This window comes from Ochotona princeps, chromosome 2 (genome assembly GCF_030435755.1).
Source record: "Ochotona princeps isolate mOchPri1 chromosome 2, mOchPri1.hap1, whole genome shotgun sequence".
NCBI lineage: Eukaryota > Metazoa > Chordata > Mammalia > Lagomorpha > Ochotonidae > Ochotona > Ochotona princeps.
The window spans coordinates 83,404,314-83,431,389 of record NC_080833.1 but is presented as its reverse complement, the minus strand read 5'-3'; the positions used below and the strand labels follow the sequence as shown (position 1 = coordinate 83,431,389).

At 36.0% G+C, this 27,076-nt stretch overlaps 1 protein-coding gene across 1 annotated transcript in view; it reads left to right on the top strand.

Annotated features, from left to right (window-relative positions):
- The window catches only part of DPYD (dihydropyrimidine dehydrogenase), an 873,733-nt gene that overhangs the window by 14,590 nt on the left and 832,067 nt on the right, over positions 1–27,076 (top strand). Inside the window, exon 2 of the mRNA XM_004582023.3 lies at positions 20,608–20,718. Within this exon, the coding sequence (XP_004582080.3) occupies positions 20,608–20,718 (111 nt within the window). The remainder of the gene's footprint in view (positions 1–20,607; positions 20,719–27,076) is intronic.

Below are 27,076 nucleotides of genomic sequence, written 5' to 3'. Positions count from 1 at the left end.
CATGTCTTTCTTAATTTGGATCATCCATTCTTTGTTCTTCTATGATTCCATTATTTTTAAGCTACTGTTACATGGAATATTATGATTGTTTATTTCCCTGTGGATCCTATGGAATAATCTTTGAAATATCTCATTATTGGAATAATGGCATCTTTAAATGTACTTTAGTTTTTCAATATGATGGAATCCTATAATAAACATTGAAATTAAATGAAGAACCAGGACAAGCAGCGATGTGCTTATCTGTTCTTCCTTGTGACTTGTTAGTAAACAGTGAGTTAGGAAGGTTCATGGGAGAGGCAAGCCCTGTGCCTTGGAGTTGCTGACTGCCAAGAGATCAGTGCGTTCTCCATTATGTTTGAAGCCTTAAGGATGAGGAATTCTAAAGAGATGTTAATCATCATCGTGCCAGCGCCCTTGGGAGCCAATTTCTCACTTTCGCCTTTCTATCTCCTCTGAATTCCCTTTCTAGAAGCAACACTTTCTGCTGTTTCTTTTTAATTCAGCTGCCTGTAAGATTCAAATTTCTATTCAACTGTCAAATTCTGGGGCATTTTTAATTTTGTTTTTGGCCATTTGCCTAGAAGTCTTAGAAAAGTATAGTTTTTTTTTTAATTTAACTGGCTAACTTTTAAATTAATTTCTAAAAAGCACTGCATATTTGTCTTTCTAGATTCCTTGAGTATAATTTATACTAATTTAAAATGATCATGTCATCGGTTTGACCGTGACAAAAAAATTTTTTAAATACTAGCAAGAAGAATTTTCTGAGGAATAATTTTGAAGATACAGCTAATGCTAAACATAATGCTATGTTGAAGTATACCTTAATAAAAAATATACACACTTAACGTATGGCAGTATAACCTTTATAGACTAACAAGTTCTGTGGATTTCAAGATTCTAGTTATGGTGTACATTCTGCTTTGGAATTGATAGGCATGATCGATGCACAAATTAAACAAATCATCAATCTACATATTTTTCTTTAAAGGAGTGATCATCCGTCTCCAGGGCCAACGTTCTTGGGGAATTTATATTTTTTGAATTATACTCCTTCCAATAAAATGATATATTCAGTTTAACAAATTTTAAGGCAAATAAAATTGAGATATTACATTCTATGTAATGTTGCTAAATGTGGATTTTTTTTCTAGTACTGGTTTTATGCTACGTATGTACCATAAGAGATATATTTTCTCGCCTCTGCTTTAAATCTTAAAATGTTAAATAGCATAAATGTTATTCATAGGCAAGTCTTTTAAGGTTTTAGTTGGCATTCTTACTCATTTTTGTCACAAAAAATTCTTCTAACAAGTTCTCTCCTAATGGCAATATAGCAACCTTAATTACAACATAGTATCAGTCTTCTTTTGGAAAGATGTTTTTATCTTTTTAAGATTTTATTTATTTATTTTTATTTGAAAAACAGATTTTAGAGAGAAAGAGAGAGAGGGAAAGATGTTGCATGTGCTAGTCCACTCCTCAAATGGCTTCAAAGGTCAGAGCTGAGCTTACTGAAGCCAGAAGCCAGGAGTCACTTTTGCCTCTCCCCTATAGGTGCAGGGTCCCAAGATTTGAGTCATTTTCTGCTGCTCTCCCAGGCCATAAGTAGGCGTTGGAAGTAGAGCAACCAGGAAGTAAAGTGGCATCCATGTGGGGTTAGTCTGCTGTACTACTGTGCTTGCTGGCCCCATGTTTTTAGGTTTCAGTAAATCAAAGTATCAAGAAGATTTAAAGAAAATATGGACCATGTGCAGATAACAAAGTGTTCTTAAGCAAAGTGGAAGTTACTAGTATTATCTAGATTGAAATGAGAATAATAGCTGATTATTTCCTGGTGCTATATTCCTTTTAAGAAAAGTCCTAAAATTTAGTCTGTTTAGTATGCTTCTTTTACAAAATATTATGTAAATAAAATAACAAAAAAATTCCTAGAATATATGATACTTATTTGGTGAAGTTATTTATTACATAACAACATGAATGTGCTTTAAATATATTTTCAGAATTAATCTAAATAGTGACAAAGTATAAAAAGCTTTGTGTTGGAAGTAAGAGTGATAATTTAACTCAGCTTTGAAATAAAAAACACTTCAGTGGCAATGGCAAAATTCTAATGCTCAAATAATTGTTTCAGGATAGTCATCATGTAATCTTTCTTGTGGAAACTAAAATAAATCTAGTTTTACTCAGTACATTTGAAACATTACACTTTGGACCTGTTACCTCTCTCATTAGTCTTTATTATTCACATGACCTCTGATTCTTACTGTAGTTTTACTGCTGACTTCTATCAGGATTGGGGTCACAAGGAAGTGTAAGATGGTGCTAACATCAAGGCATGTGGGGCCTTCTCTGTAGTGCTAGTTTTGTTCTGATTGTCATGGTTGTGTCGTCATACTTGGTCCTACTCTTGAATGTGCCTTTAGCTTGGGTTGTCCTTTCAACCTACTGGGACTATATGCAAATACAGGTCTCTATGGCTCGACACTGTAAGGAAGTACATCGTAGTTCAGTGTGAACATCCTTCGTATTATGCCTCATGAAAATTCCTGGATATATTCGATGAGTAACAGCTAGTCATTGTATTTTGAAAGTTCAAAATCTTAAGGAACAAACATTTAAACAAGTTTATACAGTGGATTCCAGTTGAAATGCGTGAATTTGAGGGTCTAATAACATATGTTCAGACTTTTATAATTGATAAATGTTAAACATGAAATTTCTGTTATAAAAAGCGATACTTGACATTTTTGAGTTGTAAGCTTTATTTTTGATACCACGGCATCTGTGAAACTTGTTTTTTTCACAATTAAGGGATAAAATCATAGCTTTTCAGATAAATGTCTGGACTTAGTTCAAATTCACCAATTTAAAAGTGTTGGAAAATGCTATATTTCACTGTCAGTTTTTTTTTTAACTCTGTATGTCATTTGTAAGATAACACCAACATTCAAGCAATATTCCAAAGCTAAATGAATATTTTTCCTTTCTAGTTCATTCTCCGTGGTTACCATTCCCCTTATAATCACAAATTGTTGACATGAGGCACATTTATTTTTCAGTTCACAAGCTTATTATTCATTGTCACGATGTCCTGCAAGACTTCCCAACCATGTGTCTTGGGTTTGCCTCTTCCTTGTCATTTCAATCAAGAAAATATAATCAGTGCAATTAGATTTTTAAAAAAATTGCAGCTAACAAGCAGTTGATAGACTTTTCTTTATTTCTGGCTTATTTTAATTTTTATTTATAGCTGTCTTCACCAACACAAAACTGGCTTTAATATTTACAATGAATATACTAGCACTCTTTGAATTATATACATAAACATAAATATGAAACTAACATTATTGAAGTTCAGAACAGTGTTTAACACCATTGCATCTGAAACCAAAACTGGTGTCAGAATCTATCACTTTCTGTGCAAGTTACTTAACCTTGTGATGTTGTTTCCTCATCTGTAAATTGAAAGCATTAATGTCAGTGATATAATAGAATTCTTGTGGGGATCATCTGGAGAAACTGTTAGTAACCTCATATGCTGTAAGTATAAGAACGTTAGGAAAAATAAAATGTGTCTATGGTTTTCAAGTAAGACATTATAGAATTTTGAGGAAATAGAATGAAACTATTTTCTTATTAAGATAGATATTAGAGAACATATCCAGAAAGTAAGGATATTGATAGAGACAGGAGGTTTGGCATGACATCTTCAGAGCACAGAATTGAGTTGTTTGCCACAGCCTAGGAGGAAGGGTTTAAAATAAAGACTGGACATGTAGATTGTGGGAGAGGAGAATTAGGTGTTGGAGATGGCTAAGGAAGACTTACTAAAGCAAAAAAAAAAAAAAAAGACTTTAGAAAGGAGCATAGTAAAAAATTTTTATTCACATCATTGTGCTGTATTGTAAAAAATTTATGTCAGTTAAAATGGAGAAACCTATTAGCAGGCAATCAATGATGATTAAAATGAATCATTTTTTTCTTGCTGGCACAACAAAGTTCCCATTGATCATTTTATGAAATGAGTAATTTTTGGTTTAGGATTTTTGACATCTTGATGGATTTCAAGAAGAAATACTAACTTATGCTGATGTTATTTCCCATTTGTCTTGAAGTACATAAGTCAAATGCTTTTATTTTGAAGCTTATGTACACCTTGATTCTGAATATTTTACGTTTTTGATTAAGCCATCAGCACTTGGCATATGTACTTGGTTACCCTGTCAACTCCAATACTATAATGACCATGTTGAAAGGTGTAATAGAGAAGAAATTTGGTAAAAGTAACTGAAACAGCAAGGAAGTCCAGAGAAATATTCTACAGAGAATACAGGATTCTGTTTTAGTACTCCAGTATCCTCATGTTCACATCCTCATTCAAAGTGGAAACCAGAACCTCAGACGGAAGGAAGAAGGGAAAAGAAAATGACATTCTTCCCTTTAATGATATTCTGTAAAAGATCTGCATTTCCAAATATATATCTTATAATCTTGGTCTTAGTTGAATGATGTGTCTTAGCTGTGAGAAAAGCTGGGATTTATCATCTTTAGCTGAGATGTACAAGTATGTGTAGATGTAAAAATTTTTGGCACCAAAATAAACTTTCCACTAAGTTTCTGAAATATTCTCGTGTGTCTTCCAAAATGGTTGTGTAGTTTGCTAATGGCTGCTGAGAATGGAGATCATCTCTGCCAAACTTAATTATACAGCGACCATAGAGATTTAGTAGCTTTGGGATATTTGAGTAGAGTGGATTCATCAGGAGTATCTGTGATAGGTTTACTTTTTCTATTTTAAGCTTCATGATTCCATAATTAATACAAATACTTAATATCTTCACCTAAGATTCCTATATATGTGGGAGTTGAGAAAACACTTTTTATGATTTTGAATATTATTATTATTATTATTATTATTATTATTATTATTTGGTCAAGGTCCCTTACAAAATCAAGCTGCTTGGGAGAGCATGGCCGTTACAATAGGATTCTTTTACATCACTCAAAGTGGAACAGTATAGAGTGTGTTTTTATTTTGTAGTGAGGATGCCAAGACCTTTCTTCCACTCATTGATTTATTCTGTGTACTCTCAGGACATAGAGTGTTTTTCCATGGACACAGCTTATTAAGTTCAAAGAAATGTTTAGAATCAGCAAAGGGGAAAGGCACATTGATCAAAGGCTGGAAGAAACCAGCCACAAGCTTCCAGTTGTCTTCTCACAATGGAATTATACAAGACACACTTCATTTCCTCATCAATGATGTGTGACACAGTGTGAAGAGTTGCCAACCAGGGAAGCTCACCTCAGCTTGGGGGTCTTGTGCTTTAGTTTTGCGGTTGTGCAGTGGGCTGTGACTGACTTCAGTTACTCAAGCTCCAAATCACCAGAGGGGGAAAAAAAAAACCAGATATTTATCATTAATCACATTATTAGTATCAACTAGGCAAACATACAGATGTAGCCTGAGGTTTTAACCTAAAAATTTACTTTGCTGCTCTGCCTGCATATTCCCAGATTGGCTGCCAACAGTGGGCCATGGGCAACTTTGGAAAATAGGACTTCTGGGAAACATGTAGGATTTGAATGTAGGAACCTGTCTGGTTTACCCTTTTCTGCATGCATTTCTACCTGAAGCAATAAAAAAGATTTAGAGTACATGAGATTTTTCTCAAGACATTTGACTTTCAGAACAAGAAAAGAGGTGACTCTTGAATGATGGGGAACAATGAAGGAGAGCCCCACAATGTTCCCAGCTTACTGGCAAGCAGGTTTAACCTGTACCTACACTGGCAGATTCCCTCAACCAAGGACAGCTGAAAACTCACAGGTGGAAATCTTTTTTTTTTTTTAAGATTTATTTATTTTTATTACAAAGTCAGATATACAGAGAGGAGGAGAGACAGAGAGGAAGATCTTCATCCAGTGATTCACTCCCCAAGTGAGCGCAACAGCCGGTGCTATGCCGATCCAAAGCCAGGAACCAGGAACCTCTTCCGGGTCTCCCACGCAGGTGCAGGGTCCCAAAGCTTTGGGTTGTCCTCGCTTGCTTTCCCAGGCCACAAGCAGGGAGCTGGATGGGAAGTAGAGCTGCCAAGATTAGAACCGGCGCCCTTATGGGATCCCGGGGCGTTCAAGGTGAGGACAGATGGAAATCTTGAGGCCCATGTTTTGTAGAAAAGAGCAGCTAGAATGAATAATCTCTTGAAACACAAGCTTTGTGGCTTAGAGAGGGCCCCGCCCCCCTTGTGTCACTTAAAAAATAGTCATCAGTGCAAACATGATAAAATAAACCATGGCTAGAAGAAGACACTCAGAAGCTCAACACAGAACACAGTATGCATGTGAGTTTGGAAGTAGTGCTTCTCTTAGCAGCCATACCTGGATAACTTCATGAGTTAAAAAAAAAGAACAGAGACTCAGACATTTCCTTACTTAGTGGTGGGAAATAATCATCCCAAACTAAATACCATGCAAGTCCCACATCCTAACCTAAAAATCAATACCTGAAAAGATAAAATTGTTGCCAAGAATTCCACTGCGTCTTAGGAGAAATCTCATGAATATTGATTTATCAAAAGACATGCTGGGGCCCGGCGCCGTGGCCTAGCGGCTAAAGTCCTCGCCTTGAAAGCCCCGGGATCCCATATGGGCACCAGTTCTAATCCCAGCAGCTCCACTTCCCATCCAGCTCCCTGCTTGTGGCCTGGGAAAGCAGTCGAGGACGGCCCAAAGCTTTGGGACCCTGCACCTGCGTGGGAGACCCGGAAGAGGTTCCTGGTTTCCGGTTTCTGATTGGCACACACCGGCCCGTTGCGGCTCACTTGGGGAGTGAAACATTGGATGGAAGATCTTCCTCTCTGTCTCTCCTCCTCTCTGTATATCAGGCTTTCCAATAATAATAAAATCTTAAAAAAAAAAAAGACATGCTGGACTCAATAGGGTGAAATTCGTAACGCTCATCATCCGATTAAAAATAAGCAGATATGGAAAGAGGTAAGGAAATTTGACCTATAATGAGGATAAAAATTAATCAAATGAAACTGAAATAGACATTACAATTAACAGAAAAGGAAATTAAACCACTTAATGCATATTCTGTGTGCTTTAAATGTTAAGTAGAGGGATGGAAGATAAGAGACCCATACTGAACTTTTAGAAAGATGGAGCTGAAAAATACACTGACTTAGTGTCAGATTAGATATTGCAGAAGGAAAGATAGTAAATTTGAGGACATAAAATAGTAACCATGCAAAATGAAGCACACACAATAAGTATGTAAAATGAAGTATCAAGTATCTGTGTGGGACATCTTCAGGTGGCCTCATTATCTGAAAATATAATGTATCAAAGGAGGAAAGGTAAGGTGGAAGGAAAGAAATAATACTTGGAAAGAATAGGTTGTTAGAGTAATAAGAAATGGGAAAAAATTTTTAAAAAATCAGAAATATCAAATCAATACACAAAAGTATCAAATTAGCCAAAATTAGTAGCAGAAAATCATACGAGCAGACAGAGAAGCATGGCCCAGTGACACAGAGAAACAAACAGCAGCTCAGCAGCAGCTTTCTGACTGGACATGGTGTAAGAGGATAGCAAGAATGCTATTTGTAAAACCCTAGGATATGGCAGATGTCTGGTGTAGTGATGAATCCCCACTTGGGATCCCCTCGTTCTAAATCAGAGTGATTCGAGTCCTAGGTGCCCTGCTTCTGATCCAGTTTTCTGTGAGTAGAAGTCCTGGAAGGCACTAGCCAATGAAACAGCTATGCTATCCTTAGCCTTTCACACCCCTGGCTTGCGGACACTAGAGAGGTGAGACAGCAGGTGGAAGAGCTCTCTGTGTCTATTTGCTTTTCTTTCCCTATGTGAGCCTTCTTCTTTCAAATAAAATTGAAATGCATCTTTAAAAAAGGGGGTGGGGGAGAGGAAATAATCAAAAATAAAATTCTACACCTACTGACATTAGCACTCAAAAACTAAGGTGAAATTAATTTTTTTTCAGACATACAAAAATGGAAAGAGTTTATAAGTAGTGTCCCTGCACTCTAAGATATGCTAAGGAAAATCATGTCCTTCAAGCAGAAGGAAATGATACTGGGTGGAAATATGAATTGATTTCAGGCAGTTTAGAGTTGCAAAAACTTTTAACTACACAGGTAAATATATAATTTCTACTTTTTACTCAAATCTCATCAAAAGAATTGAATGCTTGGGCCCGGCGCCGTGGCCTAGCAGCTGAGGTCCTTGCCTTGAACGCCCCGGGATCCCATATGGGCGCCGGTTCTAATCCCGGCAGCTCCACTTCCCATCCAGCTCCCTCTTTGTGGCCTAGGAAAGCAGTAGAGGACGGCCCAAAGCTTTGGGACCCTGCACCCGTGTGGGAGACCCGGAGGAGGTTCCAGGTTCCCGGGGTCGGATTGGCGCGCACTGGCCCGTTGTGGCTCACTTGGGGAGTGAAACATCGGAGGGAAGATCTTCCTCTCTGTCTCTCCTCCTCTCTATATCTGCCTTTGTAATAAAATAAATAAATCTTTAAAAAAAAAAAGAATTGAATGCTTAAATAAAATATACATGGTGGGATTTATAACATTTGTGAAAAAATGCAACATGCAATGGTACAACATTATGCTAAGTAATAACTATTTAGAAAAGACTACATATTGTGTGGTTTCACTTGTATGATGTGTTAGAATAGACACAGAGTCAGAAACAAAATGAACGCTTGCTTACATTTGGGGATGTAAGGAGATGGGAAATGACTGCAAATAGTTAATTTTTTCCCCCTGTGGAAGAGTGAATGAAATATTCTAGTATTGACTATGATGATTATCTGTGAATATATGTAAAAACTATGAATAAATGAGTGAATGGTGAGTGGCTTATATGTCGATAAAGTTATTATTAAGAGTAATGATGGAGAAAACACCAAGGTACTAAACATGAGGGAGACAGTGAAGTATATGCTAATTGCTCAGAATTGGGCTTTGTGATCATCATCAGAGACTGTACAGCATGTTTTCCAGTAATGATGCTTACAGAAGCAGAACTTCAGTGGCTAACTTACCATTTCTCCTTTCTTCGCTTGAAATGTAGGCCTGCATGCATTCTTCCGTGAATTGCTCATGCATTTTTCTTATTTACCTTAAAGTACATTCATGGTTTTTAAATTTAATTTTAAATTTGTTTAATTTTTTAAAAATTTTAAATATTTTAATTTTTAAATATATAGATAAATTAAGAGAAGCAACATGGTGGTATAGTGTAAGAACATGTTTAAGCAGATGGAGAATCATTAGCCATGGTGAAGCAGAGAGGCTGTAATCCCAGGAAACAGGAAAGGACAGGCTGAAGGCAGAGGGAACAGCTAGAGCCCCATGGACACGGGGAAGCAATAGAGACAGCAGAGTGGTGTCTAGTTGAGGTGTTCCGCAAGAAACCTTGCCTGGGGTGACCTGACTTGACTCTTGTGTGTACCCGCCAGCGCAGGGTCAGGTTAAGTAATTGGGATATTCAGTGTGATCTCATATTGCATATTTTCTGGAAGATAATACTATTTTTAAATGGAGAATATTGAGGCCTGTGCAGTATTGTAGCAAGCTAATCCTCTACCTGTGGTACTGGCATCCTATATGGGTGCTGGTTCTAGTCCTGGCTGTGCCACTTCTAATGCAGCCCCCTGCTTGTGACCTGGGAAGGTAGTGGTGAACAGCTTGGGTCTTTGGGTCTCCTCACTCAAATGGGAGACACGGAAGAAGCTTCTGCCTCCTCGCTTTAGAATGACTCTTCTCTGGCTGTTGTGACCATTTAGGGAGTGAGCCACAAGAAGGAAGATCTCACACTATCTCTTCATCTCTTTCTATAACTTTGACTTTCAAGTAAAATAAACAGATCTTTAAAAAGTGGATGCTGTTCTCTAGACATTCAGATAAAATGTGTTCAGTATGTAAAGTATGTTAATTAAGTGAAAATGATTTCAGCAGTAATTATTTACATCAATTTTATTTTATTTATGTAATACATTAGTTATATATTTCTAAAACCACTGTTTCTAGATAGATTTGATTTCTGCTCTTGAAAACCTTCCTTGATATGAGGAGGTTTCATAGGGTGGAGGTATTATGAACCCAAAATTTTGACCTTTGAACAGTTGAAAAGCAAATAGCAGAAGTGATTCTTTTGTTTACTTGCCAGAATTTGTTGCTGACATTCTGTTGCCCCAGGTTGCAAGGTGCAGTTCAGAGTGTATTGTTGCAGCTTCAGCAAGTGGGTTTGGTGATTAAACCTACAAATGAAACTGAGGAAAGACATTGACCTCCGATTTTGAAGTGGTTAATGATTCAGTGGCTTGAAGTCTTTGTAACTGCTGACAAGGACTGAATGGTGTTTCCTTGGTGCTCTCAGCTAGAAGGAACCTCAAGAAAAAAAATATTTTTGTTTGTTCTGCTATTAAAGTCCCGCTACTCTCCAGTTTGTTGCTATTTTGAAACTGTTTGGCAAAGACATTTTTCTCATGAAACATTTTTCCTTGCATACTATTTTTGTATTCTAAAATTTCAAAATTTTTTGTATAATATTTTCCTTGTGTCATATTCTGTAATGAAGCTCTGTTCTTGATAGTGAGGACAGGAAGATTTTTAAAAAAACTCTTTGCATTTGTGTTATTGATTTCCTGATTATCATAATATTTTTAAGCGTAAAGTCTTTTTTTCTTTATTTTGCAAGTTACATGAATACTTTCTCAAATTTTGTGTTTTGCACTTGGTATCATTCAGAAATGTTTAGTAGCCATTAAAATGAGCTATTTGCTAATATTTTAATAGAATATTTCTTTTTTTCTATACTTCATTTTATGATATTCCGTATATATAGTAGTTACTGACTGAACCATAGCTTTTGCCAAAGTTGTGCATTTTAGGTGCAGATGTTCACAATAATACTTGAAATGAAAACTTTCTTAAGGGTTTTAGTCTGTTTTATTATTTCATTAAATGATGTGTTTTGTCTCCTAAAGATAAAGGAAGAATAAAATATTTCCCTTCCTAAAACAAACAAACAGACAGACAATAACAACAACAAAACTCTTTGCATTTTATTGTTTTACTGACCAGTTGAACAGGGTATGCATTTTTGTAACTAGTTGACTTCACAAAAATCCTATGTGTCAGATGGTAAGTGGCAGGAATTTCTGGAAGCTCATGGGCCCAAAATAACCTGGAGGTTTGGACATTTCTTAACTTTTGAATGAAGTTACTTCTCAAAACTTAGAAAGTTAACATTTAGATTTAACATAAAGTGACTGCACCCTAGACATCAGGAATGATGTAAGCAAATGTAAGGTAAAGATTATATATAAGCAGTAACCTGGCTAGAATGGAAGTGTTGGACAACACTAGACTGAACTAACAGGTGATGGTTTTCATTAATAATGTTTTTATGTGGACCCTTGTGATGGCCTAGTGGCTGCATCCTTGCATTGCATGCACTGGGATCCCATATGGGCTCCGATTCATATCGTAGGTACTCCACTTCCCATCCAGCTCTCTGCTTGTGACCTGGGAAAGCAGTTGAGTATGGCCAAAGGCCTTGGGACCCTGCACTCGTGAGAGACCAGAAGAAGTTCCTGGCTTCTGAGTTCGGATCAGCTCAGCTGTGTCCATTGTGGCCACTTGGGGAGTGGGCTGGAAGATGGAGGATCTTTCTGTCTCTCTTTCTGTAAATCTGCCTTTCTTATAGAAACAAATAAATCTTTTTTGAAAAAGTATTATCTGTATGTGGGCCAGCATGGTGGCACTGCAGGCTAATCCTCTATTCTTTTGTGCCAGCATCCTGTATAGATACCTGTTCATATTCCAGCTGCTCCAGTTCTAATCCACTGACATGAGAATTTAAGGAGCAAAAAGGAAGCAAAACTTATAGATGTACTCCAATATGAAGTTCCACTTACAGGAGAAGTGGTGTTTTCGGCAAAAGTTGAGGGAAGTTAAAATGTTGGGAGTAAAAAGACAGTGCATTAATTTTTGATGTGAAGAAATTTGGGTCATAATGGAATATAAGTGGTTTTGACCTTCAGTAAAATGGCTGAATGTAGATAAAGACAAGTATCTTAGAGTTTGGACTATGCATACAAATTTGACTTCGAAAAACAGTCATTCATGTTAATTCTGACATTTTCCAGGAAAAAGAAGCCCGTGGCCTAAGGGATAAGTCAAAAAACAAACAAACAAAAAAAACCCTCCTCCATGAGATGGGACGGGCTGTGGAAGTCACAAAAGTTAGTGGTTCCAAAGAGAGGTCTTAAAAGCTATGAGGGATGGCAAAGAAAGGTTTGATTTTATGATTAGGAAGGTGAAACCTCAGTATGGAGTACTGCATAAATATTGTGGAGAATGAAGATTTATACTGCCAGTTACAACTTAATAACACATTGTTTTCGTATATTTCATTCTCTCAAGTTTAAATAGGCCGACTTACCATTTCAACCAAACTCCCTATTCCCTAATTCCTTTAGCATCTCACTCTTAAATTTCTTGAAAGAATAGCTTAAAATAATGCCTGTATTAGAATCATCCAAACAAAAAAATGTCATTTTTTTGATCATTTAAATTCTTTTTCGATAAATTGCTTTCTAACTCAAATAGGTATCCTTTATACTGTAACCATATAGATGAAAGGTAACCAGTTATCACCCTACAGTTTATTTTAGTTTTATAAACTTGGAAATCGAAATAGTTATCTAATATTTTTAATTTTTAAGAACTCTGGACTTAATTACTTTAGCTTGGGTCTTGCTCCTGCCTTTCTTCTTCAGACTTCCTTTCTAGACTTCCTGTTTGTTGGCTGCTGGTTCTGTATTTTTAGCTGGCTGCTGTACACTTAACCTGTTTTAAATTAAAGTGACCCTTGGTCTTGTGAACAGGCTGTTTTGTAAACCACAATGTCGTGTACACAGAATCTAATAGATTAAAGGAAACTCATAATAGTTTTCATTATATTGAAAAAGGCTCTCTAAGGTCCATTTTACATTCTCTATAAAGTAACTTTTGTGGTAAAATGTTCTATTTTCCCTGAATGGAAAAGTATAAATTTTAGTAAATGAAGTGAACTGGTGATTTTATTTTTTAAAATTTGTTTGTTTGATGAGGAGCGATGGAAAGAAGGGGGAAAGAAAGGAAAGGAGAAAGGAAATGTACATTACCATATGCCATTTTACTCCCCAAGTACTTTGTGCCCCAAACTGAAAACCTGGAATGCCATACAGGTCTTACAATAGAATCATCACAACCACCATTTATGTTATTCATTATCAGGGAGTAGGAGTCAGGGACCAGCGCTGGGAATCTGAATCCAGAGACTGTGATGTGTGAAGTGAGGTGTGTGGTTAACATCCAATGTTTGCTTTGTGTGTTTGAGCTCTCAACCTTTCCTGAAAGATAATGAAATGATTTTTTTTTAAGAGGGCATTTAGGTGACTGTAGGTGAATCTTATACTGGGCCTTGTAAAACCAAGGCCCGAGGTTCAGGTGGCCGACCTTATATTGTTGAGTAGAAGAGTGGTGTGGCAGATGTGTTGTTTCTAGATACATAAATTGTTTTATTTTTGTTAAGTGTTTGATAAAATGAATGGAATTTCCCAGATGTTACAGCTAGCATTCTGAAAGTATTTATTACCCGTTGATGAGTTTCTTGATGTTATATATAAAGTCATCATTTTTCTTCTGACCTCTATTTTCTGGGAAATAAATGCAATGTAAATTCACCTAAATAAGTTGGACCCAGTGGTTCACAATGTTTATCCTGTTTTGTGCACTATTGAATGATACCTGCAGCGTTGTATGTCTGAAATGAATGTTAAACTGCATTTGAATTTCATTGTTACTTTGTGAAGAGTATATTACATTTTCAGGCAGCTTTCCTTTGAAATTGCAGGCCATAGGGCATGGTAAGTCCTGACATTCATGACTCAGGCAATGATTAGGATTCATCTGAAACACACTGTTTGTGATTCTGTCTTATTTATAGTTACCTTTTTGCCTCTTGCCTTCATGTTTTTCTGCATTTTTGTAGTTTTTAAAAAATTATTTCCATCTTTATATTTAAAATTGAAAAGAAAAGAATTTAAATATACTTTTTGTGAATCATTACTAAACCTGCATCTATAACGTACTAATAGACAACATGTAGAAACACGGGCTGCAAGCACCATGGTGGATAATAGTTTTATGTATCATCTTACTTAAATGCGGAACAGTCACATCTGGGAAGTACACTGACTAATCACCATTTTGTAGTTGAAAAGTAGATTGAGAGTTTTAATGAGCAGAAAAAAACAGTATAATTATGGTTTAAGTCCCAAGTCAACTTCATCCACTTTGCATATTGTTACATAGAAATGAAAGCTGTAACGTTGTAGGCCTATCAGAATTCCTTCCCTCATTAGTTATTTACTGAGTACAATGAGTTAATCTGCACACCATGGGAAAGTAGACATCTGTATAGAGCTAGCTTAATATTAATAATAACAAGTAGAAGGTAAATTGTTTGGAAAGACAGGCCAACATATGGGAACAGAATACTGTACCTGAAAAAGTAATGAAAGTGTATCTTTATAAAGAGGCTAGCGTTGTGGTGCAGTGAGTTAAGCCGCTGCCTGTGATACTGTTATTCCATGAGATTATCATTTTGAGTCCCAGCTGCTCTAGTTTCAATGCATCTTCAGTGCATCTAGTTTTAATGACCCATGTCTTGGGCCATGCCACCCATGTGGGAGACCTGGATGGAGTTCCCAGCTCCTGGCTTTTGCCTGGCCTAGCCTGGCCTAGCCCTGGCCATTGTAGCAATCTGAGGAGTGAACCAACATATGGAAGGTCTGTGCTGTCTTTGGTTCTTCCCTGCTCCATTTCTTTCTGTAACTGCACCTTTCAAGTAAATAATTAAACCTTTTTGTTGTTGTTGTTGTTTAATGATGATTAGTTGGATGTACATGTGTAGGTTCAGTTTTGCAGTTTTTGTGCTGATCTGTTGATCTTCTATGTTTATGGACCAGTACCAGAATGTTTTGATTATCACTGCCCTGTCATATATATTGAGATCTGGAATTGTAATTCCTCCTTTTTCTTCTTCAATACAGTTTTGGGTATTTATGATCTCTTGTGTTTCCAGATGATTTTTGTATCACCTTTTCTCTTTCTGAGGAGAATATTGTTGGGATTTTGATTGGGATCACACTGTGTCCATGCATTACTTAATGTAATATGGACATGTTTGATGATGTTGATTCTGCTGATCCTGCAACATGGTAATTTTCTCCATCTGTTAATATTTTCTTCTATTTCTTTTTTTGAATGTTTTTTGTTTAATGTTTTAAAGTTGTTTGTATACAAGACAATTGATTTATGTTCAGTGATTTTGTACCTTGGTACTTTGCCAAACTATTTCATGAGTTCCAATAATCTCTTTATTTGAGTCTTTTGGTTCTCTTATATGTATAATTATATCATCTGTAAACAGGGGTAATTTTCAGTTCTTCATTTCAAATTTGAATTCCTTTAATTTCTTTTTCTTTCCTAAACTATCTAGCAAGGACTTCCAATAATATGTTGAATAGTAGTGGTGAAAGTGGACATCCTTTTCTAGTTCCAGATCTTTGCGGGAAAGTTGCGAATTTTTCTTTATTCAGTATGATGCTGGCATCGGGTTTTTCATACATTGCATTGATTGTGTTGTAGAATTTCTTTCTATGCCTATCTTGTTTAGGGCTTTTAATTTAAAGTGGTGTTAGATTTTATTAAGTCAAATGCGCGCTGAGAAAGTGACCTACAGCCCTATATTTATAGTTGGCAGGTCACAACAGCAGAGACATGGAAACATTTCAGATGCCCATCGAAAGAGGAGTGGATAAAAAAGTTGTGGTACAACTGTTTATGGAGTACTAGACAGCCACTACAAAGAATGAAATCCTGCCATTTGCAAAAAAAAAAAAATGGTTTTTATGAGTGACCAGTATGCTCTGTGAAATAAGCTAATTCCAAAAGGACAAATACATGTTCTTTCTGATATAAAACAACATTCGAAATATGAAATAAATATAATGCAAAATATAAAACAAATAGATGTACAGGTGAAAAGGTATGTACACATATTCTCATGATGAACTGTATAATGGAAACTAGCATAGCTGGAAGTGAAGATATGTTGCAGTACACATCTCTACTTCCTAATAAAAAGTGGACTCCCAGTGAAACAGTAAAATATACCTTGACAGATATGATATTAGATTTTCTGTCTGTGTGTAGACCTACAGTTCCATGCTGTATTTAAGCAGCAGAATGTTAAACTTGTAATTGTTACTAAGGGATAATACTACTGTTACAACTTGGGGGAAAATGTCAGGAGGGGGAAAAAGAGAGGGAAAATGAGTGAGAGGGAGAAAAAAATCCCTACACCCGGAAAACTATCGCGGGAATAGTAATACATATAAAAGGCAGAGCTTTATTTTTTTTGGTTGTTGTTGTTGTGAACAAGAAGACCATAGTTTAGTTGGAATACCAGCAATGGGCATAAAATTAAATGGAAGAATGACCATTTCATACATATATAGTACATTTCAAAGTAATTGCAGATTATTAAAATTATGACAATATTACATAATTTGTGAGTATATATAAACATTCTTAGTATCTTTTTAATTTTTTAAATTTTTATTGTTCATGATTACATTTGGATAACCAATATTGTCCTAGTATAAAGCCACATTTTTAGAAGGAGTCCATACTGATCACGTGGTTTACTGTGGTTGAATTCAAACTCAAATAGCCAAGTTTCAGTATATTAGGGCCCAGGGTCAATGCTTTTATTTATGAATTGAAGGTCTCTGACTAAAATCAGCATGGGTTGCTCTTTTGCTCTCTAGCATAATGCAAAGCACCTTCAAATGCAGAATTCCAGTTTTTGTTTTAGTCTTTTTAGCAACCTCCCAGTATAGTGTTAATTGACAAATCAGTAGTAACACATAGCTCTAATTTAATCTCATGTACATTTTATTATATTCTGTCTTTCCTTAAACAAAATAAAGTCAGTGCAGTTAAATTTTTTTTCAAATTTTGTTCTTCTTCTGTCTCTTGAATCACCGTTACATTGTTATTATGCTGCTGATAATGATTGGGAAACCCAAAGGCCGAATTATTTGATGAGCAAAACATCTCCTTCTACAAGTTGTATACTTTTTATCTTGAAGGGTTAATGGGTCTGTTCAAGTGCTCAATTTATCCAGAGAGGAGACCCTGTGACCTTGTGAAGGACAGGTTTTGGTCGTTTCGGAGGAAGAATGCAATTTAGAATTCCCCTGCATTGTTCTGTTAGCTGCTTAGTTATTGATGATACTGACTTTTAGTTTTAAAAAGTCTTGGAAATAACAGGTCTCAACCACTCATGTCCTGTATTTTTATTTTATATCACTTCTCATTTGGGATATTATGAAGTCAAATCCTTAGTAACCATTTCCCAAAATTCAATTTATTTTTACCCAAGATCCATAGAATTCAGCTCGCTGCCTTTTTGCAAAAGGTTAACTCAATATTTCATATTGTTAGACTTTCTACTTATGCTATGTGAAAGAAAAGTTGCTCTGATAAGCAGCCAATAAATTACATTCGGAATGTTTTATTCTTATAAGTTACATTACTATGCTGACATAGATAAACATGCTTATTTATCAAAGCATGGACTGTGGAAGTAAATACTAAAATAAATGCAGTTATCTTTCTTGTGTGATGCCTGTTTGCTTTCTTATAATGTTGACTAGAGTAACTTCCCTTAAAAAGGATGTAGTTTGTATTATTAAATTGAGATTAGCAATGCTTCAAGCTTGAATATAAAAGTAAAATATTTTAAGTTAGTGCTTTAAAATTTTGCTTTAAAATAAGATTACTTGGATTTTTGGAAATTGGCTTTAGTTTTTGGTCTATTATCAGCACATTCAACCATCATGAAGAGTAAGCACGTTATTGTCTGTCTGGTATCCAAAAGACAGCAATCTAGCTGTGAGAGTGAGTTTTTACCATGTTGGTCCTATACAGAAAAAGCTAAAAATAATGTTACCACCATTACATTGGGCCAGAAAAGCAAGAACTATTGATGCTTGTAAAGTCAATATGGCTTGGGCCCGGCGTGATAGCCTAGCAGATAGAATCCTCGCCTTACATGCCCCAGGATCCCATAAGGGTGCCAGTTATAATCCCAGCAGCCCCACTTCCCGTTCAGCTCCCTGTTTTTGACCTGGAAAAGCAGTCGAGGATGGCCCAAAGCCTCGGGACCATGCACTTGGGTGGGAGTGGAAGAGGCTCCTGGATCCTGGCTTGGGATTGGCTCAGCTCTGGCTGTTGGGGCCACTTGCGGAGTGAATCATTGGACAGAAGATCTTGCTCTCTGTTTCTCCTCTCTATATATCTGACTTTCCAATAAATAAATAAGTAAATAAGTAAGTAAGTAAATAAATAAACAAATAAATATATAAATCTTTAAAAAGTCATAGCTTAATCTACGAAGTGGGGAATTTAGTGGAATTTTTATTACTATAAACAATATATTTCATACATTTGATAGATGCAGATCTAAGATGATTGTAAAACTTAAATCCCTCATCATTTTCCTCCCTCAATCCTTCTTTCTTTTTAAAATTTCTGTGAAGAGATAATTTCCAAACCCTCTTTAATCACAGGTTTAATTCATCACTAACCATCAAGAAGTAAAAAAAAAATTGGAAGAAAGCAGTTTCACAGGAGTATAAAATGGGTTAAAAACAACAATAATTGCATGAAGTGCCTGTTTGCTCGTGTGCTTTTTTTTTTTGTATTCTGTATTAACTGCCACATCAGAAAAAGCATAATGTTTGTGTTTTGACACTTGTTTATTTCACAAGGCATAATGGTTCAACTGCTGTGTTGCCATAGAATTTTTCTTTTTTATAGCTAATAGTAGTCCATCATGTATGTATTATAGGTTTTCTTTAATTGGCCATCAGGTGATAGATATCACTGATTACATCTTAGGTGTAGTGAATTGACCTGTAATAATCATATGGGTACGGATAACTCTTAGATATACTGATTCCATTTCTTTTGTGTAAATTCCAAGAACTGGGATGGCTGAGGTTAAATAGTAGATCTATTGTCAGATATCTGAGGAAACTCCATACTGGCTTTCATATTGATGCTCTAATTGACATTCCCACCAAAAGTAAATTAGGACACCATTTTCCCACATCTTCTCCAATATTTATGTTTTTTTTTTTTGATTTTTGATTGATGGTCATTGCAACAGGAGTGAGGTAAAACCATACTGTAATTTTAATTACATTTCCTTGATAGCTAGATGTCTGCGTCTTTTCTTCTTGTGTTTGATGGACATTTGAGTAATCATTTGAAGACTACCTGTTTGTGTCCTTTGCCTATTTCTTTATTGGATTTTTGTTTTGTTGTAGAGTTTTTTGAGCTCTTTACGGATTCTGTATATTAATTCTTTATTAGTTTCACAATTTGTTAACATTTTTCCATTGTGTTGGTTGCCTCTTCACTTTCTTGAGGGTATTTTGATATAATTTCGTTTGCCTGTTTTTGCTTATATTGCCTGTGCTTCTTGGATCTATCCTAGGAGGTCTTTGCATATTCCATTGTTTTGCTGTGTTTCTCCAAAGATTTCCTCTAATCTGAATGTAGCACGTCATAGATTTAGATCCTTGAGCCATTTTGAGTTGATTTTTATATAAGGTGTAAGGTAGGGATCTTGTTTAAAACTTCTGCACTTGTGGATCCAATTTTGCTAGCACCATTTTTTGAAGAAATAATTCTTTTCCCAGGGATTGATTTTAACCTAATTTCCAAATCTCAGTTGGTTGTAATTATATGGATTAATTTCTGGGGTTTCTATTATAATACCTTGGCCTTCATGTCAATTTTTGGTTTCAGTACCAGATTATTTTGATGATTGACGCATTGTATTATGTCTTGAAATTTGATGTTGTGATTCCTCTAGCTGCTATCCTTGTTACATTCAAAAATGAAAGTTCTCAGTTTCCTTCCTTTTTTAATTTCAAAGGAAGAGAGAGAGAAAAAAAAAATCAAGATCAAGATGTCCTTTTTAAGTTTACTGGTTCATTCTCCAAAATGCCTGCAACAGTCAGGGCTGTACTGGTCCAAAGCCTGGAACCAGAAATTGAGTCAGAGTCTTACACATTGGAGGCAAGGGCCCAAATTTCACCATCCCTCACTGCCTTTCCAGTTGCAGTTTTGTAAGAATCTGGATTCAAAGTGAAGTTTGCACTTGAACTTACACCCTCAGATAATGAGATGTGAGCATTTAAATTGCATTTTAATTGCTACACCAAATACCGAATCCATTAGTTTTCCTAATCTTGGTAACTTTCATTCTCATTATTTTAGATCATATATAATCTCTTGTATATCGTAAGACTCTAGTCTTTAGGATCATTTGTTTGTGTGTATATGTGTGTGTATATGCCTGACAGAGAGAGAAAAGATATTCCATAAAATTTAGATTTTTAACATACATATGCTTACTCATTGTTTATTCTGTATTCAGAGCATCCTGGCCTTAAATCCTCGAAAACAAACTCATGCCACCCTGCGTTCAACTTCAGACAAGAAATTAGACAAGAAACATTGGAAAAGAAATCCTGATAAGAACTGCTTTGTAAGTACCACAATACATGGTTTCGTGTTTGATATGATACCATTCCACACCTTGCATATTGGCACAAAGTTTTTAAAAAGCAATCTGACAGTACCTAACACCAGTCATTAGTATTTGTGTTTGTTTGCAATGACTTATTTCACTGTTACACCAAAATACTGCAATCAGGACGCTCACACATCACAAGTTTGCTTTTCACAGTTCTGGACAGGAGTAGTCTGAGATTGATGTGTGAGCATGGCTGACTTCTTGTAAGAACTCCCTCCCTGGTGTGAAGGTGGAACATTCTCCCATGTGGTTTTGCCATATTATGTGCCTGAATCAATTTTTTTAGTGTTTTGTAGGCTTTTTTATCATGACTGCTTTATTTGCTTGTTTGTTACTTTTTTATTTTTTAAAGAAAATTTTACTGTGAAATAGTAGTAATCTATTTAACCAACATACCCCAAACTTTTAAAGGCAAATACAGAAGGCTACATAGTTAAAGAGAAAAAAACATTTAACATTTTAACAGATGACTGTTTTTTCTAAGCAAAAATTTTAATAAAGACAACATGCAGTACATGAAATTATTTTGATAAAATATAATTTAAACCTAAAAATAAATAAATTCCTTTCAGTATTTCTTAGAAGTAACTGGTGTTCCAAGAAAACCTTATTTTTGTAATAGAAAGGATCATATTATGATTTTATTTCTGTATAATTTTTACCCTCTTGCATTTTAAAAAGTTATGGTTTTATACTTTTTAGCATTTTGTGTATATGTTCCATTACATATACACATTATATCCTATTATTTCCTTGAAGACAAATTAATATCAAAGAGTGAGGGGTTTGTAACAAATGGTCAAAATGTGGAAAAGAAGAATCTGTTATAACTTAGGTGACATGATTCAGTGAAGCAGCATTATAACTAAATACCTAGTGATACACTAACCACTTGATTTTTGTATTCTGTATATGTTAACTTCTGCAGTTAAGAGAAACTGTGATATCATTTTTTGTCTGGCTTATTTCACAGCATAATGATTGCCAGTTGCCTTCATTTCACTGATGTGTCAAGATTTCATTGTTTTTATTGCTGTGTAATGGTGTGTTGTGTAGATATGCCACATTTTCCTTAGCCATCAGCTACTTGACCTCTGGTTGATTCCATGTTTTTGCTATTGTGAATTGAGTTGGTGCAAACATAGGGGTACATGTTCCATTTACTGATTTCTTTTTTTTTTTTTTACTTTTATTCCCAGGAATGGGATAGCTGGGTCCTGTGGTAAATCTTTTTTTTTTTTTTTTTTTTTCAGATTTTGAAGAGTCTACATACTGTTTTTCTTAAAATTTAGACCAGTTTACATTTAGTTTCAATCATGTGGTAGGGTCCCTTTTTCTCAACAACCCATCACCTTTGTTATTTTTAAAAATTTTGGATAAAAGCTGTTCTAACTGGAGTGATATGATATATTACTGTGGTTTTTATTTGAGGTTCCCTGTTTACTAGGGATCCTAAACATTATTTCATGTGTCTATTGGTCATTTGCGTTAGCATACACTGAAAATTGTTAATATCCTTTGCCCATTTCTTAACTGAGTTATTTGTTTTGTTGTTCAGTCCCATGTGCTTACTATGCATTTGTAATACTAATCCTTTATTGGATGCGTAGCTTACACATATTCTTCCCTCCCCCATCTTGTCAGTTACCTTTCACTTCATTGTTTCCTTTCTTGTGCAGAAGCTTGTTTGATGTCATCCCATTTGTTGACTTTCGCTTTTTTGCTGGAGCTTCCGGAGACTTCTTGGAAGTCTTTGCTTAGCATAACATCTTTTATTGTTTCCGTCATGTTTTCTTCTGGTAATTTGATAAGGTTTCAGTTGTTACATTTAGATCCCAAATTCATTGTGAGTTTATTTTTGTATAGGGTATGTGACAGGAGTGTTGTTAAACTTCCGTATGTAGAAAATTTATCTCCAAACACCATTTGCTGAAGATAACTGTATTTTCTTCAGGGAAAAATTTTAGTTCATTTGGTCAAAGATTATTTGGTTGTAGATGGGTGAGTTACTTTATGGGGTTTTTGTTCTGTTGTTAAGTGTGTCTGTTTCATGCCAGTTCCAAACTGTTTTGATGATAATAACCTTATAGTATATCTTCAAATCTGGTATTGTGATGGTTCTAGCTTTATTTTTATTGTTCTAATATTGCTTTGGTTTTTCGTGGTCTCTTGTGTTTCCATCCGAACTTAAGGATTCTTTTTCTAGTTCTATGAAGAATGTCATTGGAAAATTTCTGGGGTTGCATTTAGGTTCTAATTTGTTTTGGCTAATGTGGACCTTTTTCCACTCCATAAACATGACATATTTTTCTATTTTTGGTTATTATTCTTTTCTTTCACTGACATTTTATAATTTTCATTATAGAGCTTTTTCACATCCTTGGGTAATTTTAGATTTTTTTGTAGTTATTGTGAATGAGACTGATTGTATAAGTTTTGTCCACCAGACATTACTCTTGTATAGAAATGTTATTTATTTTTGTATATTGATTTTATATGCTGCAACTTTGCTGAATTTTCTTAGTAATCCTAGTAGTTTCTTTGTTGTGAAGTAATTCTTCTGTCCTTTAAAAAGGGTCTGCAAACAAGGGTAATTTGACTTTTTCCTTCTAATAATTAAAACCCCTTTTTGTATCCTAATGGCTTTGGCTAAAATTCCAAACCATATGACTTTGTAATAATTGCCTTTGTTGCATGGAGATATGTTCCTTTCATATAACTTTTTTTTTGCTATTTAAAATGCAGATTGACAGATAAATCTTCTGTTGTTAGACTCATGTCTCAAATGCCTCCAGCACCCAGGTCTCACAGGCTAAAACAAGAAGCCAGGAATTCTTGCAAGGTTTCTACATAACTGTTAGAGACAAATGCACTTGTGCAGTCATAGTGCCTTCCAGGGTGCACATTAGTAGGAATGTCAGTGAAAAGATGGGAAGCTGGGATCCAGGAACCTGTCCTCTGACATGTGATGTGCAGATATCAGGCTCCCTCTCAATTGCTGAACTACATCTTGGTCCCTAAATTTATTCTTCTTTTAAGAGCATCAGTTACTTCTTTAATGACATTATTCAAATAGAGTCGTATCTTGAGGTAGGGGTAGTAAGTGGTTAGAACATCAGTGTATGACTTTTGAGAAAATGTAAAGGTATTTTAGAAAATTTGTAGAAAAATTGAAATATATGCGTGTGAGAAGTTGTCAGAAATATCCCAAAAATGCATATTATGAAACATTTTGCATGGATTGTGATTTTTTTTTACCCAAGTAAACCTTTAATCCTGTTTTATGTGAACTTTTTGAAGTGCCCCTATATAATTCAGCCCATGACAGTACCCTTAAATTATCAACATTTTCACCCAGTAATTTAATTTCTAGTAATATATCCTAAGGAAAGAATTAAAACTGTAGGTAAGGAATTAACTGGAAAGAGGATTATTCCATGCATTATTTATTCAGTGGAAGAAAACCATGGGATCATAGATTAGTAAAGTAGAAAAAATTGCTAGATAAAAAGATGCAATTATTAAAGATTGTTTTTCAAATAATTGGTAATCTTAATGGAAGCTTATGTTCTAAGTGCATGGAAATACATGAAATATCAAAATATTTAATAGTGATTGTATATACATATACGTAATTATATCTTTGTCCTCATATCAACAGAATAAAGGAAAGTGAAATATTAACAGCGCTGATCTTTTTCATGGCACTTTTATATATTTTATCTAGTACTAGCAGAAAAACAAAATGAAAACCTGTAAGTCTGTGTTCAGGTAGTAATTTTTTTGGGGGGGTTTATTATTTTTACTTTAAAATGTATAAGTATTTTTTTGTTTTTTTTTTTTTTTTTAGTTTTTCTTTTATTTTATTGTATTGTTGTTGACAATCTTTACATAGTTAATTGCGGTTAAAAAAAAAAAGGCTCGGGGGGCGGGTATAGGGAAGTGGGTAATACTATTATGTCCATATTGTTTCCATCATGTTTCTGAGGTAAAGGGGGATATTGAGGGAGAAACCCCACCAGGTAGTAATTTATATGTTACCATTTGAAACAGTGATTCTGTCTGTGTTTGAATCCCTGCAACCCATATGCCTGGTCAAGCCCCCAGTTTTTGGTTTCCAATCTAGTCTACTACTATTGTGCATCCTGGGAGGCAGCAGCTGAGGCTAAAATGCTTATATGCATGCCACGCATGTGGGAGACCAGTGTAAGATTTCAGCGTGTGACTTAGGTTTGGCTCAGCTCTGATTATTATGACATTTGGAAAGTGAAACAGTAGATGGAAGGTGTCTCTCTTATTGTCTCGCTCTGCCTTTTAAATGAAATGAAAATAATGGACACTTTTAAATAACATTCTCAACTTGTAATGTATTGCATTAAGTTATTCCATGACACAACCAGGTTGACCAGAGCAGTGAGGCTCACTGACAAAAGGAAAATATCTTCAGTGTAGTTAAAGAACAGTCTTCCTTTCCTTTTTGCTGTTAACGTTTTTGTGCTTGCATGAAGAATGAATGGTAGCATCATTAAAATATGTCAACGACTTCAAATTTATAAATGATATACTTGTTTTATAGTGACTCAAAGATTCACAGATAAAACAAATGTAAGAAGACTCTGAAAAGTACTGAGAAGACATGCTCACTGGGGACATAGGCTTGGGGATAGTGCACTTCCATGGGGATTCTGTTTCTGTGTATATACGTGAGTTAGACTTGAAGTAGCCATGAAGTTACAAACACCAGCAAGTGCACACACAAATGCCAGTGAAAGCCTACTTCCTACAACCAAAGAACCAGGAAAAAGAAACCTTGATAAGCCAGAAAATCTCTGGACGTTAAGTGCCTACTCCAGCCAGATACTATAATAGTAACAGTTGAAGTAGTAGTAGCAGCAGTCGTAATGTGACCCCATTAACATGTGGGGACTTTGCTTCCAGCCTGAAATAAGATTAATGAGATAACCTAACATGCCATCTATGGTGATGTCACAGGTTAAGTAGGAAGCCAAGACTTTTCACTTCTGTTTTGTGTCTGCTTGCCAGTAACAAAAATGGCCCTGTTCCAACTCTGTTGAGCTAAATTGCAGTACCACCCAGACAGTGCAAGATCCAGGAGTTGGAGTGAGCCCATTAGGGAAACAGTGGGCACCTCCCTTTTGGGTTGCCACTCTAACTGGTGAGCATGAGAACCAGGACTGGAACAGGCATGGCTGGATAGTGAGTGGCACCTGCCAGTACATGTGTAGAATATGTGTGGGCTGGGTAGTGGGGATGGCTGGGTTGAACTAGGCTTCAATGTCTGTTGACACATATGAGAGCTGAATGGGATGTGGGACACACTGGAGCAGTCTGTTGTACATTTTGGCAAGCACGGGAACCAGGGCAGGGGGTGGGGCTGGTGAGGGTTATTGCGGGTTGCTCCTACTAGGCTACAACTCCCATTGGTTTGCTTGGGGGGGGGGCGCAAGTGTGTGGTGGGCAGGATCGGACTGGACTGCAACATGTATTAGTTTGCATAGAAGACAGGGATGGAGACAAGTGACCCAGCAATTGCAAGTTAACAACACTGTGCATGAAGGCCGATTTGGGTGATGGATTATGCCAGACTCTGTATTGGCATTCACATACAAGAATCAGGTCAGGGATCACCTCAGATGAGGTTTTTTTGGGAGTCCCCGCAACAGAACTTCTGGACTCAGAACTGAAACCATGGAGAAAATTAGTTTCCACTGTCTGACCATGGAGTGCATGTGTCAGAACTGGGCCTCCTCAGTGGTTTAGACAGAGCAGTGGAAGGCATATCCAGAAGCACATGGATGATATGGCAGTACAACTGGAGCCTGCAGAGGATAGTACCATAACAGAGGATGGAGGACAGAATAAATCAATCAACTGCCCCAGCCAAGTGTTGTCAGTGACTACCTGGGCAAGTGGGATATCTAAGGTGGACCATGTTAGCCAGTGGAGTCTGGAGAGATTTCATCATGATTGAAGTGGCAAGACAGGCAACAATACAGAACTGTTGGACTATCAGAACCACTTGAACAGGACCCTTGGAGCATGCCCCACACAGAAGACCCTGGGATGGTTGGGAGGCTGGGTGTGGCTTCTCCCCTTATCTCTCAAGATACAGGAAGGAAAGAAGAGAATGTGAAAAGAGTGGTCTCATCTACTTTCCTCTAGTCCTTGACCCTTTGCTCTCTAATCAAATATGTAAAAAATTATTAAATTTGAAATTTATACAAAAAGAAAAATTAAACATAGGCCATGCAGATTCATAGTAGATTTCATAGGCAAGACCAACATAAGT